A 15,090-nucleotide genomic window follows, 5' to 3' on the forward strand; every position below is an offset into this window, starting at 1 on the left:
TTACCGAGTCACGTGGGTGGCATTTCGTCCTCCTTCTCGGGTTTCTTCTTCAGGAGAGAAGCTTCCTAATACGATTTTTGGCGTCGTCCAAATTCTTCAAAAACTGCAATGGTTTCCGGAAACTTCCCGAGCGACCCATATCTTCACGGAAGACTCGTACGAGTAACCGAGTACCTTCGTGTGCAGCGGCGTGTAGTATTCGCGTGGCAGCTCTTGTTATATTTTTCGCACGCCATCGTCGTATGGTTGGCACCAGGCGTTGCATAAAAATCACGCGAACCATTCACGCGTTGCGAAATTGACTGCGTTCGATTATCGTATTTGTTGTAATTACATAGTACAGGCACGCGTATTATAAGCAGCTAAGAGTAAACTTTTGAAAAGCTGGCAATACGACGTGTAGGTAAAAGTCACGCGAACCAATCACGCATCCTAAAATCTGTTACTGTCAATTATCATATTCGTTGCAGCCGTGTAATACGTTTCATCGAACGAATTTACGGTGTGAAGCAATTCTCGCAGACTCAGCTGCATCGTATAACTGGAAACTATACGAATGAGTCTGCGAATTTGTACGAAACTGAAACTCAAAATGCACTCGATTATCATGACGACATTTATCGCGATCGTACAATTACACTGAGTATTTTTATGCATTCTACGGTTTTCGGGAAGTAATTTTGTTTCTTTCATTGAGATGTCGCTAGTCGTCTCTCCAAACAGCTGACTTCATTGCACGAAGGAAATTGCACAATTGTTTTGATTGAAATTGTGTTTTCGTATTATCGAGGTTCCACTATGCTTCTCTTCGATCGTTTTTTATATCTTCGCACGTTATGCGCCCTTTGCAGCTATCCGCACCCTTTGAAGTTTCTGTAAATGTGCTTGGTCCACCTATGATCCACTATACGATAAAGTAGGTGAAAGTCGTCGAGGATCGAACGTATTCTATTTTCTCTTTGTGGAATCGAACAATGCACCGCCTATGGGCCAACATCTGTCACTGGATCAACGTTCCACGAAACGCTGTCCCTTGACACTTTACGGATAAGTTCCGGAAAGTGGATTCTTCCGTCCTGGAAGCTGATGCCGTTCCTGGTGTTAACAAGATCGAACGTATGTCAACGTCGTGAAAACGCACGTGTGGACAGCTTTATGGCGTGTGAAAATACAAAAATCACGTGCTTCCCTTTGCCAAGGGTGTGTCGGGTTTTCCCCTCTGAAGCAGCGATGAAACCAGCCAGAAGCTCGGTGACATTTCCTTGAACGATTTATTTAGCGACCGTACACACACACATACACACATGCACATATATATCTCGTGCTTGCTGGATGCTGGTTTTAGCTCGATTCAGCTTTTGCGTATTAATAGCTTGAAAAGACTGGAAGCTAAATTTCACGAGATAATCGCACTTTTCTAACCTAACCATACGAATCGATGGTGAAATTTCCGATCGTTTCGACGGTGTCACACCGTCGCACACGTCGAAACTTTGTCACTCGATCTTGCTCCTACTATTCAACAGAAATCGTTACCATAAGACCAAATGGATCTGTCGATGACGATTCTCTCGTTCGATGCAAATCGAAGAAACTACTGTCCTGTCGATGACAGGAACAGTACGGATTGGAAAATGAGAAAAATAGGTGGAACGGCGTAACCGGGATCGGAAGAATAAAACGAATAGACAGAAATTTCTGCGAGCCGAGGCGACCTCTCTAAATTTGAACGATTACCCGAACTTGCTGGCCCATCAATACGCGTTAACACTTTACCGACCGTTAACCAATTAATTTGTTTCTTGTCGTTGACGCTTACCGACCCATAGCCTATTAATCGGCATTTGTCACCAACGCTTACCGGCCGATAGCCTATTAATCGGCTTTTTGTCGCCAACAATCTTTCTCATTATTTGAGCAATAATTAGTTATTCAGTACTAATGTACCTTCCTCAGTTGCGTCAGTTGCGTTACTTTGTAAGCTCCCACAGTTTTATACCAATTTGAAAGACTTACCGTTCGCGATGAACGAAAAGAATAATATTGGAGAGTCTAAACCGAAACAGAGCCGGCGCCAGGGAGAATCTGCGCCTCAGCTGCCGGTTGGACGTGCGTATGCTGTTGAACCGCTAGCGGTCAGTAAAGTGTTAACTATTGGATTGGCAATTAAGTGATTGCGGATTTTGTCATTAGGTGGTATTTACAAATCCGCAATTACTTAGTTGCCAACCAATAAATGCGGCGTGATCGCCAGCAGGTAACAATAGCCGAGCATCGAGTCAATAAAGTGCGCGAGAACACTGTTTTAGCCGGAGTCAATAAAAGTTGATTTATATGGCAAGCCGACGACCAAGATAAACCTGGCCGTGGGTCCGGTCGAGGAATAAAGGTCCCGCCGATACGCCTAATTACCTACTGCTCGCGAACGCTGCCCCCAAACCATATCCTACGGTGGCTTCATTATCCTAGGTCGTACAGATAAAATTTCGGGGTTGATGCTCACCGAATGGATAGTACAGAGAGACGCGGCATGGCGCGAAGATGGAAAAAGGACGGGCCGCGCGATGCCAAGGGCTCAGATGAAGCCGGGCTAAGGCTACTTGGCGTAGTAGAAACCCTCGTGGCCCCTTTCCTTACTCTCTTCCTCTCTTCTCTTCTCTTTCTCTTCCTTTCTCTCTTTCTCTGTGGGTTCCTTCACGGAGTTTCGAGGGGTCGCGCCGGTACAGAGAAGAAGGAAGACGAGAGAAGAAAACGAACGGGGCCCTTCGAAGCAGGCTTAGCTCTCTGAGGCTCACGGTGGAGCTGAGACTTGGCTCAATCGCTCAGGCACGCAGGCCCACCGCTGGTTGGCTGGCTGGGTTGGCTTGGCGCACACACAGAGCCCACCGGGCCACCCACCGCGACCATTCACCGGAACCGAGCCCCATCCAATCCCAGCGGTTCTCATTCCCCCTTGCCACCACACTCTTTACCACGCCGAATTACCTTATCGCCTGTATCGCGCGATTTTTCATCGATAAATCCGCGCCTCTTCTACTTGCGCAAACCTCGTTCCGAGCCAAGCGTCCTCGTCACGGACGAACCCTTTTTGGTGTTGGAAATCTGACGCGTTGCGATTGCTTTCTAGTTCGAGCGAGTGAATTTTATTTGGACAAGGTAAATTCACTGACGCGAATTTGCCACCGCGTGCGAGCATCAAAGAGGAAGCGCTGCGAGTAGGTTGCAGTTGAGAAGCGAGATTCGTAGGCCTCGAACGTTGCTCGTGTGCTGCGGATGTTTACGCGCTCGGGAGAAGTTGAAACGCGCGGAAACGTACAGAACGCGTCGGTGCAGGCATTCACGAGATACCCAAAAGCAACGTACTATTTGTAACAGCCGGAGGATGACACATAAGGTTCGTTTAAATTCCACTCGCTTGACGACGTACAGGGAAATTTCAACTATTATTTCCTCTCACGAAACTGCTCCATCGAAGCAATTCTCAACACTAATAAGCTCACCAGGTCTGGTCAGGTATTTCAGAATTTCATTTCAAATTCTACGCTCACTGTCACTTCCTTACTTCGTCTAACTTCGTGCAAGTTCGTATATCGTCCGACTAACCAATTTCTCAATTTTTCTTCATATAAGAATTTACATCAACTTAGGTGAACAAAAGAGACGTCAATGCACAAAATTACAATTCAAAAAATTTGAAACCTGTCGCATGACCTGCTAAGATTAACATTAAGCGCAAGTTCCAGCGAGAAGTGGATGCTCGCGATCCAGCAGCTGCTGGCGCAAGGAGGCAGCTTGGCGGAGTCGCGCGTAGTAAATAGAAGATGAGATCCTCTGTTTACGCGGCCGTTCTCGTCCGTCCGTCCGTCCGTCGGTGCAACAACAACAGATTCCCGGTGGGTCTTTGGACGACGGTCTTCTGACTTTCTTATCCCCGTTGCGGCCTTACGGATTCTCTCCATTTCGTTCTCGCCAATGGACCCGATGCTTCGTCCCTTCTTCGTCTTCCTCTCGCTCTTCATCATCGTTTTCTTCTTCACCGCGTGCCGGTCTCCGTCTAACCGCCGACTGTACACCCTCTTTGTCGCACTCGGAGACATGGGGGCCTAATGAAGATGTAAGCAGTCGGCCGACCCTCGTGCACGGTCGTGCCTTCGTCCTCTGTCTGTCTTTGTCGCCCTAACGCCGCGGCCTGCTTGCGCCGCTTGGCCCTCGGTACAGGTCGTTCCAGGAAGACGCTGCCTAGACACTTCCGAGTTCTAGAGGCAGATACCGGCTTAAGCCGCGGATCCACTTGGCGGGAACCTAAGGTGCATTACCGCGCTATGGTCAATTTAAAAACACTTGTTGTCAGACGTATATGCGACGTCGTCCCTTTCAAATCTGGGACTAGTTTTGGCTTTTGAAAACGCAGAAAATATGATATATGGAATTTAGAATTTGGTGGATTTATCGGTAGAAATTAAAGGATATTTGGTACAAGTATAAATTTTACGGAAGTCACAAAAGTATTTAAACAGATTTTAACAGACGGTTAATTGTCGAATTAGTGAACGTAAGTATTTCGCTTAAAGTAAAGCCGCGGATCCACCGGAGAGTTAGCTGAGGTAAGCTACACTACTCTGTGTTATATTAAACATATTTGCTTCAATATATTTCTGATGCACACAATGCTTACTAATAGCACAGTTCAGTTTTCCAAAAAATTTTAGAAATTCCCCATAACAATTTAAAGTGACAGAATTTTATTCCCTATGAATATTGAGACACTGACGACAGCGTCGAACATCGATTTTGCTAGCAAATTTGAAAGTACAACACATAACCTAAACTTCCTTCCTATAGAAGTATGCAAACCGTGGCAACTTGCTAGTTAACTAACAACTAACTAATTATCAGCTAACTAACTAACAACTAACTAATTAACTGATTAACAGCGCTGAGACAACCGTACTGCAATAAAACGATCATGTAAATATTATCTTATATTTGTATATTCATAAGACACACGTAATTGTATTGTACTGAAACGATGCAACAAAGACAGAATCCTAATTTTAAACAATTTCAAACAATTATATAATTGTAAGTTCGACTAAGGACTACGAGCATAAATTACATTTTGAAGCCAAAGACAATTACAAATTGAATCAGAAAATCAGTGACAACGCAAAGTAAATTTCGAATACTGCTAACAGAAGGAAATAAACGAACGAAACAAGAACATCGACGAGAACAAGTTGTATTTTTCGAAAATATACGAAAGGAGCTTGTCACTCGTTTCTTGGAATGACCTATACCGCCATACGAACGTATTATCGACCAAAGAGGGCAAAAGGAACCGCTCTTCCGATCTTCCCGCGATCGAGGCGCCGTCTTTTCCTCTCTAGATTCGAAACGAATCCGCTTGCTCCGTACAGGGATATTCGGATGAAGGGAAAGGGAAAGAGAAAGGAACCGGAGCGAACGAGACGGAGAGATATCGGCGCGTGTGCCAAGGCTTCTCTGTTTAGCGAACCTACCGCGCGCGCCGCTGCGGTGTGTACACGAAAATAAAGGCAAAACAGCTTGAATTAAGTGGACGCTCTCGATGTTCGATTCACAAAAGCGAGACTGCGCCACCTGCGCCCCATTCGATAGAATATTCTCGCGATCCAAAGCGTAATCTCGAATAATTACGACCATACCACAGCTCAGTTTGCCTGACTTAACCACACTGAGCTAATCAGAAGCGATAAACGTAGTATTGGATGCTTGTTAAGTCTACCGGAAAATTCAAAGAAATTTTACGCAGTTTAATATTTTGTGTTGGAAGACGCACCTGACGTGTATGAAATAGCAAATTTATGATAATGTAATGTAATAAATGGAATAAAATAGTAATAGATAACGTAATATACATATGTGTTTATATATACGTGTTATAACGTAGAATAGAATTTGAATTTCTAATTTGTTGATTTTGTAAGTATCTTATTAACCTCTTTATTAGCTCATTTGGCGATCAGCTTGCCATTTCGGTGGAGTTCACACAGCATCGTCAGAAATGTACCGAAGTGTTTGGTGCATACATTGGCCGTAACGCGGTGTGTTTCGTTCGTTTCGATCTTATCTGCCGCCTCGAGGTCGATTTTTAATTGCGCCCTGATCGGCCGCCGATCTCGTACTCGTATTCGCATTCGAATCGCAGCTGCAGGAAACAAGGTGAAACGTGAATCATTGCCTCACTCTGACACGCCGAAAATTGCATCACGATCTTAATCTCTCTCGTTCCTTTTAACCTTCTCTCTATTTTTCACGCTGTCCGTGAAATAAAAGAAACGTCAAGAAGAAACTAATACGTGGAGGGGCAGAGATTCAGCCTCGTAAAATAAACCGAACAGGAAACGCGTAACAGGTACACGGGCGCAGGCGCGCAGGTGATTGAAAAACAACATCCCCTTGGCAGTGCTTGTTTCTTCACGGTCGGTATACGGTGTCGAGCAGCGTGCAAATAGAAAATAATCGTGCAAAATTGAGGCTAACATTACGCGCATCCGCTCGATCGCTGATAACGTTCGCCCGTTTATACGTCAATGACGTATTCTAATGAGAAGTTGCGCGTTATGAAAACCAATCCGCTTACACTCGGACACGTTTCGTTGCTTTCCCGACTTTCAGTTAGCTCAGTTAATTGGCAGGATTAACGGAAATATCAATTACGCAGGAAATGTTGCTTGTGATCTGGTTTGTCACGTGTTTCATGTTCGTTTCGCGTTCGTTTCGTGCCGACGGATAGCTCATATCTCGAAGGTTCTACCATTCGATCGTTCCGAGAGTAATTTCGCGTTTTTTACACGAGGAACATAGACAGTTTCTCTTTTATTACCAATAAACTAATTAATTAATGTTTATTTGACCATATAAATTTTTTTTACAAAGACGACATTGTACTATTATTTACAGAAACTTATGCATTAATCTAGTCCAAATTCATGGAAGAGAAAAGTGTATCTGTAGAAGAGCCTGTCATGCTACCTCATAGTTGTGAGGTCCATTTATTTAAATAAATGCCACAGACAAGAGCCAAGAAACAATTAACTAATGTTTATTTGTCCACATATTTTTTCCACAAAAACAACGTTGTAATAAGATTTTAAAAAACCTATGCAATAATCTAGTCCAAATTTAGGAAGAAAAGTGTATCTGTAGAAGAGCCTGTCATGCCATCTCCATTCATTTATATTTGTAGCATAGACAAAAATGTAGAAACAATTAACTAATGTTTATTTGTCCATATATTTTTCTACAAAGACTGTAACACCATCATCTGGCATTATTAATAATCATTTAGAAAGGGAAATTGCACCCAAGTTCTATGCTACAGTATCCTCATTGGTATATAAAACATGTCCCAATGAAAAATCAAAATTTGTCAAGCTTGCCACTTACAGTGTTTTCTACAAACACTCTTGGATTTTTCCTTCGTCTGAAACTTCTGTATGTCGAATTTTCCTTTGCTATCTCTCTTTTACTGGAAATTTTGATAAGTCGAAATCTCTGTAATTCGAAGATTTTAGTTCTTGCGGCTCGACTGTACATGAATTGTATTCATCCTATCGGTATTGCCACTGAAATTATACAAAACAAAGAAAATCAGATGCACTATAATTATAAACTTCAGTGGAAGTTCCTATCATCTGCCACGTCTACAGCTTTGGTATTTACGTGGGTCGAATAAAACGAGCAGCAAGAGGAAGATGAAAACACAAACACAATCTGATCATACACAAATGCGATCATATTCGTATTCGTACGAAGCTTTCGTACATCGAATCTCTTCTACTGTGAAATTTCGATAAGCCGAAACCTCTGTAACTCGAAGATTGCAGGTCTTCCCTTGAGTCTCGAGTTACGGCAGATTCGACTGTAATAGTAAAATGTTCAAACATTGGAACAGCAAAGCGGCAGGTGGTCGAACAATTCGCTTCTCTGGTACGAACACTTTCCTCGTTTGTCTGTACGCACCGGTGTATATTGATTTAAAGCAGCCGGAGGATCTCCATCTTACGAATCTCTGCGAATAAAACGCGAACAATTAAACAATGAACGTTGAAACGAAGGGACCCCCTCCGTGTCGACGATAAAACCTTCTCGATTACTTTCCTCGTGTTCCACCGCGAGCACAGAGTAAACGAGCGAAATCAAGGAAACCATAAAGCAACGTTTATCGATCTCTCGCCGACGAAATTTATGTCCGTCACACACTTCTCTCGGAATATCGTCAAATCGCACGACCGAGTCGTAAACTCTCCTTCTTTTCCATCCGTGGAATGTCGTCGTTGCGTCTTTTCAAACGATCCAACATACACCATCGACCGCAAGTATTTCAATAAGTGTTAGGTTGGCAAAATGGTGGTCCAAGCGTTGATACTTTTGTTGCATTATCGAAGCTACGAACAGAGTACTAGTTTTCCTGTTGCCGATATTTCGAAATAGATTCGAAATAGATTTGAACTGAACCCGTTGAATATGTTTGACGAATACACTCGTCGTCGCTTGTAGCTAGCTACGCACTCCATCACCGAACCACGTGACAGATTTCTGAAACTAAATTCCGCGGATAGGTGGCGAAACAGGGCAATATAACCTGAACTGCTCCTGAATTCCGCGTGTATCTGTTCTCTCGCGACGCCCTTAACCTCCTCACCTCCGCTGTGACCTCCGCCCTAATCTCCACCACACATCACGCGCGTTAATCTTCGCTCCTTTAATTTCCATTTTCTCCTACTTTTCTTCTTGTTTTTTCTGCCTCTTTCTCTTTTAACCCTTTGCACTCCTATGTCGAGTGTGACTCGACATCAGTTTTTATCTCAGGAGCTCCTTTGTCGAGTCCCACTCGACATTCTTTTCTCATGCTTTTTTGTGCAACTTGCGAAAGAAAACCAGAATTGCATCCCGGAAATTGTTTCAAGATATATACAAGAGACACTTAAAAATTAGAAAATACAACAATAGTGTGAATAAAACTGGTATTTAAGTGAATTTGTTTCTTCCTTTATTAAATTTAGATTGTCTTATTTTTTAGTTAAAGTAAATTTCACAAATATTTCAATAAAACACTTAAAAGCGCGTTGGGAGCTGCTGATAATGAAATTGAAATAAAATTCCGAGTGCAAAGAGTTAACACAGCCAACGGCGCGCGCCACAGCGAGTCATACGTTTCCAACCTACAACAAGCCAACCTACACGCTGTCTAACGCGCATTTTTCCGAGGATCGAGGACTAATATTCATTTACTTAAAAAGACAAAGAATTCTAAAAATTAATAAAGTGGTTATTTATATTTTGTAAGACACGAATTCATCCTCGATGCGTTAAAGAAGTTAGTCGAAAGTTTCGGAGGATGTTGCAACCGTTTTTCAAGTCGCTGTATGCTCTTCCCCGCACGGTTCGGTACAACTGCGCCCGCATATCCCGCCTCAGCTGCAGTCGCCTCACGGATATCCGGTACTGATCCGCATGACGCACGCACGCCGCACATCTCGGATCACCATCTCGAAAAGCCCATATAAACTGTGGCCCTGTGTGCGAGCTATCGCGCCGCTTCTCGCACGGTCGCGCAACCCTCGCGTACCACTCGACCGATCGGCGCGGTAAAAAGCCGCGACACCGGCGTGCAAATAGCTGCACGCTTTTTCCGCCAGTCGTTACTCCTTCCCGATACGCTATTAAATTAGCCGAGATAGAGGAATGAAGGGTTCCGCGCGCACCTTTGCAGAAAATAAGGGTTGTACCGCTGTGCAATTCCATTGGATAATCCGATACGCGTAGTAGAAGACAACTTCTTTGCGAGCGAGTACAGAGAAAGTGTGCGATTCAATTTTGCCTCGTTGAACGCAATGTTAATCTTCGTGAAGTATATTTGACGAAGAGACGAATTTCTTTGGGATTTTCTTTAAAAGTAAAAATAACGAGGAATTTTTAGGGTACATATAATGGTATTTTAAGAAAAGCATAAATGTGTATAGAACACGTATACCAATACCATGCAGCCGCTTCTCTCGCTCGTATCGATGTTATTAACACATTGTGTACGGGTCACGAGCTATGTCGTTTTTAGCAAGGCGAACGTTGTGGCTGAGTCACGAGATATCTAGTTTCCATGTTTTTTCGACTGAATCGATGGCTTAAGCGACCAGAGATGAATGTTTTTGTTACGTTACCAGGGTAATAAAGCCTTGCGCATTCTTGTGGCAAATGATTAGCAAAACAACCGAGTGTTGACATTCCAAGTAAAAACAATCAGTTAGTATAGCCAGTACACAGTTTTATTTTTGTGCATTTTGTTATTTCAAAGTTTGTGTTTTAATTTGTAAGGAAACAGCTTTTTAAAAATCATTAAAATTTTCAATCTGTTACGGATAATTTATAACAAAAATTATTTTATGAAATATGCCCTAATTCTATAAAAGTAGCAAAACGACACATAGATATAAAGGAAAGGAAATGAAAGTCCAAGTGAATTGTTGTTTGATGATTCATCTGATGCACCAAACAACACTTGCGACGAACATGAATTCAGTGATAGCAGCAACATTCTTGAATTAAATGATGCGATTAGATATAGAGGAAGACTGAATAAAAGATATAATACCAAATACAAATTAAAAATCTGCATATATGCATCCTATTGCTTGCCAAGCATGCTACTGGAGCGTTCAAAAATGCACAGGCCCTGGGAGCGCGCAGAGCGTCTTACACAATGTGTTAACAAGCCTAAACGCAGATTCAATCTTGAAAATGAAACTCTTAATCGTGTGTAATCCGTACAATGTTCGAAGAGTTCAAAGAATGTTATTCTCACAAATATTTGCGATACAGTAAGAGCAATAAAATACCAAAATATTTTCCAAAGTACCTTTTTCAAAAACTGACAAGTATCGCAGTCTGACAAATAGCCGAAAATGTCCAACGAGATAAAGGAGAACTTTTCACCAACAGAATCAACAGAACGTTTGAGCACAGCAAGCGGCCAGGTAAATAGTTTTGTCAAAATGTTCGTAAAAGCGCAGGTTAAAGATTCCCGCTGCCATTTGGGCTTTTGAGGTCCCTGAAACTTCTGTTCGAGATGGATGACTTTTTAACGATTTTCCCGCGTGATTATCGCGCGGATGCAAATTTTTGCCAACTTTGCTCGGTCGGCGAGCACACCGCGTTTTATAAAACGGCGGTCAACGCGCCGGATCACGCTTCGCTGATCCGGGGGCCGCCGCCGTTGCAGAACAAGAGCCACGGCTCGCTCAGCAAACTCGTTTGCTCATTAAAATCTCATAAAACGCTGATACGTCTTTAATCTGCCGTCCGCGAGCGTGTTTCCCGCGCTCGAGGAAATCCCGCAGCGTGGCCTTAACTTTGATCCTAGACGGGCAACGATCACGGCCGACTCCTCGTGCCAAGCGGACCGCGACGAAAGAATCTTTGGAACAGTTACACAGGACAAACCGTGGATCCTCCACGCTCGTCGTGCTTCGACTCTCCTCTTGGAAAGTAATATTTGTCCTCGATACTAGAACAGCACTTTTCATTGTTCCGCTGCTCTCGTCACGAAACACTGTTCGGTCGTGGTCGTTGAACCGAACTGTTTAGGTAATGGATCGAATCGCTGGCCACAGTGGCATCAGTATTGTATATGGCGTGTTTCTTCGTTAAAATGTCCTATTTCTCGTTTTGAAACCGAAGGGAGCTGGAGTTTCATATTTTTTTCCTTTTTTTTTTTTTTTTTGTTATTACTGTCTTTATTTTCCTTCTTCGAATATTTAATGACTGTTTTGTAATAGTCTATCCATATGGTGTAACTTCACTTTGTGGGAAAAGTTATGAAACAAGAGGAACTTTAAATATGTTATTTAATATATAATTATAATGTGTGCGTGTATACATTTATATTATATATATATTTTAAGTTGCTTTTGTTTATTATATGTATATATTGAAATGAAAAAAAGATGTATATGTATATTCACAAATGACAAGATGCTAAATATGATATTTTATTTGATAATGGAATTTGTATATGTCTTGCAACTTCCCTTTTAGTGTAAGAGACAAGAGGAACTCTAAATAGACATCTGAAGGTTTATTGAAAAATAAGAAAATGTTAAATAAATACTGTATTTAATAATGGAACTTGTATATTTTTCCAACTTCTCTTCAATGTAAGAGACAAGAGGAACCTCAAATAAATATTTAAAAATATCTTAATAAATAAGAAAACAATATTGCATACGACATTTAATTTGATAATAGAACTTGTATATGTTTCTCAATTTCCCTCAAAGGTAGGAGATAAGAGGAACCTCAAATAGACATTTCAACATATCTTGAAATATGAGAAACTAATGTTGATATTTTACTTGATAATGGAATTTGTATATGTTGCGCAGCCTACTGGACATTTCAAAACGTTGATTGCCATAATACTATATATCCTCGAGGGTCTACGAAATGCCACAGAAAACTTGTCTCGTCTATCTATTACTTTCATTGTATTACTAAACGATATCAGCATAAAATAACAGATAAAAATTTGCGACTAACTGAAGCATTCGTTTCACAGACAAGAAACGAAAATCCCAAAAATGCCCATCTCTCACATACACCAATACCGATACAGCAGCCTCTACCTCTGTCAAGAACATTCGATTCTCAAGAAATTTTACAGTCCAATGAAATTCCATTTACCATCAGCTTCTTTCTCAAGCGTAGCGTAGCTCACTTTCCATTCGAAAGTCGTTCGAAATCTTTTCGTTCGGCCAACGAGCAACGTTTCCAGTCGAAGTTAGCAACGGGGTGTTCGAATTAGCGTTTCTGACTACGGATAAATATAGAGGGCCACCCAGCGAGAGCAAACTAATGTACCGTGTGCGATGAGCGTGATGGTAAAGCGTAGTTTCGCTCTCTCTCTCTCTCTCTTTCTCTATTCTCCTTTTGTCACACCATTCTCACTCTCCGCCGCCCTTTCTCTTCGTCCGCGTCTCACCCTTTGCATATATTTTCACGCGAAATCGTCGTCCTCTGTGCGAACTATACGCCAACCTCGCAGTCCCTTTCTGCTCTCCGACGAGTGATAAGCCATTAGGACCAGCCGGTCGAATCGTACGTGTTTTCGCCTAAACGAATGCAACCCGGTGTCACTTGCTACCTAACGCTTGCCATGTGACACGGCGACCATATCGCCTGAGAAATCCAATTTTCCGTACGTTCGCAGGAAGCGAGAAAATGCAGAGATTGCGAGAGTAATGTCCTTGTCACGGCAAACGTACAAGCCGTGTTGTACGCTTTATTAGCGTACACTGGCGCGATTTGCAGGAGATTTCGCCGCTGTGACGTGCCAGATGCGCGTTGGTATTACGCGCAGAACATCGTGGTATTATAAAACCTCTTAGTCATTCGTCGAATCTCTTAATTCCTGCTGAGGCTTGTCAAGGCGAAATTCTCGGCCAGTAACCACAAAAGCGACTGATTTTTGCCAATTTCTTTTTGACCGACTGTCGCTTCTCACCGACTAGACCATTTTTGCACGCACGTCGACGATACTCTGCAAGATACAGATGTAATTTTTGTATTTCGGTTCTTCTTATTGTTCATCGTATGTCACACGAGTCTTGACGAGAATTATCGTTGACGCGCATCCGTCGCGGTCGTCAAAACGAAAAGGTTGACAAATTTTCGTAAAGTTAGATGATTTACGCTGGGACGTTGTGAAGTTACGTTTGAAATACGAGACACGGATAAGGAACGTGACACGGGAAGAAGATAGCCAAGCAATACCTAACACACGTTTAGCAAGAAACTTGTAATATATAGCAATTTAACAAAGATTGTCGGTGCTTTCCATAATTTGAAGTAGTTTCTAGTCGATCAATTAAATAATTTTAACCTTCCAAAATTTGTAAATTAACGCAGATAGCTAAACACCGTGTGTACTGTGTACAGAGAAAAATGTGAGTCTTCGTTGAATCTTAAGTAATCTTAGAATGAAAGAATCGTATTGGAATATTTAATTAGTTGTTTCACGTTTGTTTCAATTGAAAAATGGGACAAAGAATATCTTCGCTCGCCTAAACGAATGCTCTACGTTTATCTCCGGAGTCATCGTAGATTATCTAGGGCCGATAATGACACCGCGTATGTCACGATACATTGAGTTGAATGTGTAGAAACTTTCTAAAAAATTATCGACTCGTCCCATAAGAAACGTCTATATTTTAAAATACGAACAGAAACGTTAAAATAAACAGAAAATATTTCCATAATTGCCAGTAAATAAATTATTCCATTTTACGTGGGCAATTTTTTATGAGATATTAATAGCGATATTAATAAAGATACTAATAGTAAAATTGTAAGAAATGTTAGAAGATAACTAGGTACACGTACGCTGTTTTACCACAGCAAGTATACGTAATAGTACATTGCAGTGCACCGAATAGAGAATAGCAAGAACGAAATCGTAAAGAAAAATCGAGTTAAGAGAAACTTCGCTATTCTACCGAGGAAGGAAGCTGAAAAAAAGCAAGGACAACTGCGTGCGAAATTTAACAACGGAACTACTGCGTTTTTGATAATCTTCTCGCGGACCACATGAACATGAATTATCAGCGCGAAAATTGTCAAAAAATAAAAAGCACTAGATATTCTTCCATTCTATCCAAGCTTGTATTGTTAAATAAAAAAGAAGATCGTAGGATATTTCGATTCGTTAGACAGAGATGTTAGCAATATTTTAAAAAGCGTATTCACCTTGAACCCAGAGCTGTTCGACCTTGCTGTGAACTTGAGCGGTCTTGAGAGCGACACAGAACATAGCCAAAGCGATGATCGCGAGAAAGAGGACCTTGCCTGCGCGCCTCTGCAGGAAGTAGCCCAGCTGACTCAGCTGATCCTGCAGCCTTGCCCTGATCCAAACCGCAGATCTCTGACCTTCCGCTTTGCCCTGAAAAATAAGGCATCTGAAACTTTAGACTATCGCGACCAACACCAATATATAATCAATATGTTAAACGAATAATTGTTTCTAGGATTTATCAAGGGAATTGTATTTTCAGAAAT

General features: G+C 41.9%; 1 protein-coding gene and 1 long non-coding RNA gene across 4 annotated transcripts in view; both read right to left on the reverse strand.

Moving 5' to 3' along the window:
- LOC100646247 (protein patched) overlaps nt 1-15,090 on the reverse strand; it is an 87,385-nt gene that overhangs the window by 47,959 nt on the left and 24,336 nt on the right. For 2 of the 3 annotated variants that reach the window (XM_012318161.3, XM_012318162.3), the window contains exon 2: nt 14,782-14,974. In XM_012318161.3, coding sequence (XP_012173551.1) covers nt 14,782-14,974 — 193 coding nt within the window. Of the gene's footprint in view, nt 1-4; nt 1,785-14,781; nt 14,975-15,090 lie in introns of those variants that run through there. The other variant, XM_048413772.1, reaches the window with a different exon arrangement.
- LOC110120022 lies at nt 6,869-8,837 on the reverse strand. The gene is made up of 2 exons (XR_002308572.2): nt 8,005-8,837; nt 6,869-7,607 (listed from the first exon to the last, which is right to left on the reverse strand). It is a non-coding gene; the product is annotated as an uncharacterized LOC110120022 (long non-coding RNA).

The sequence above is a fragment of the Bombus terrestris genome, chromosome 17, assembly GCF_910591885.1.
Source record: "Bombus terrestris chromosome 17, iyBomTerr1.2, whole genome shotgun sequence".
Taxonomy (NCBI): Eukaryota; Metazoa; Arthropoda; class Insecta; order Hymenoptera; family Apidae; genus Bombus; species Bombus terrestris.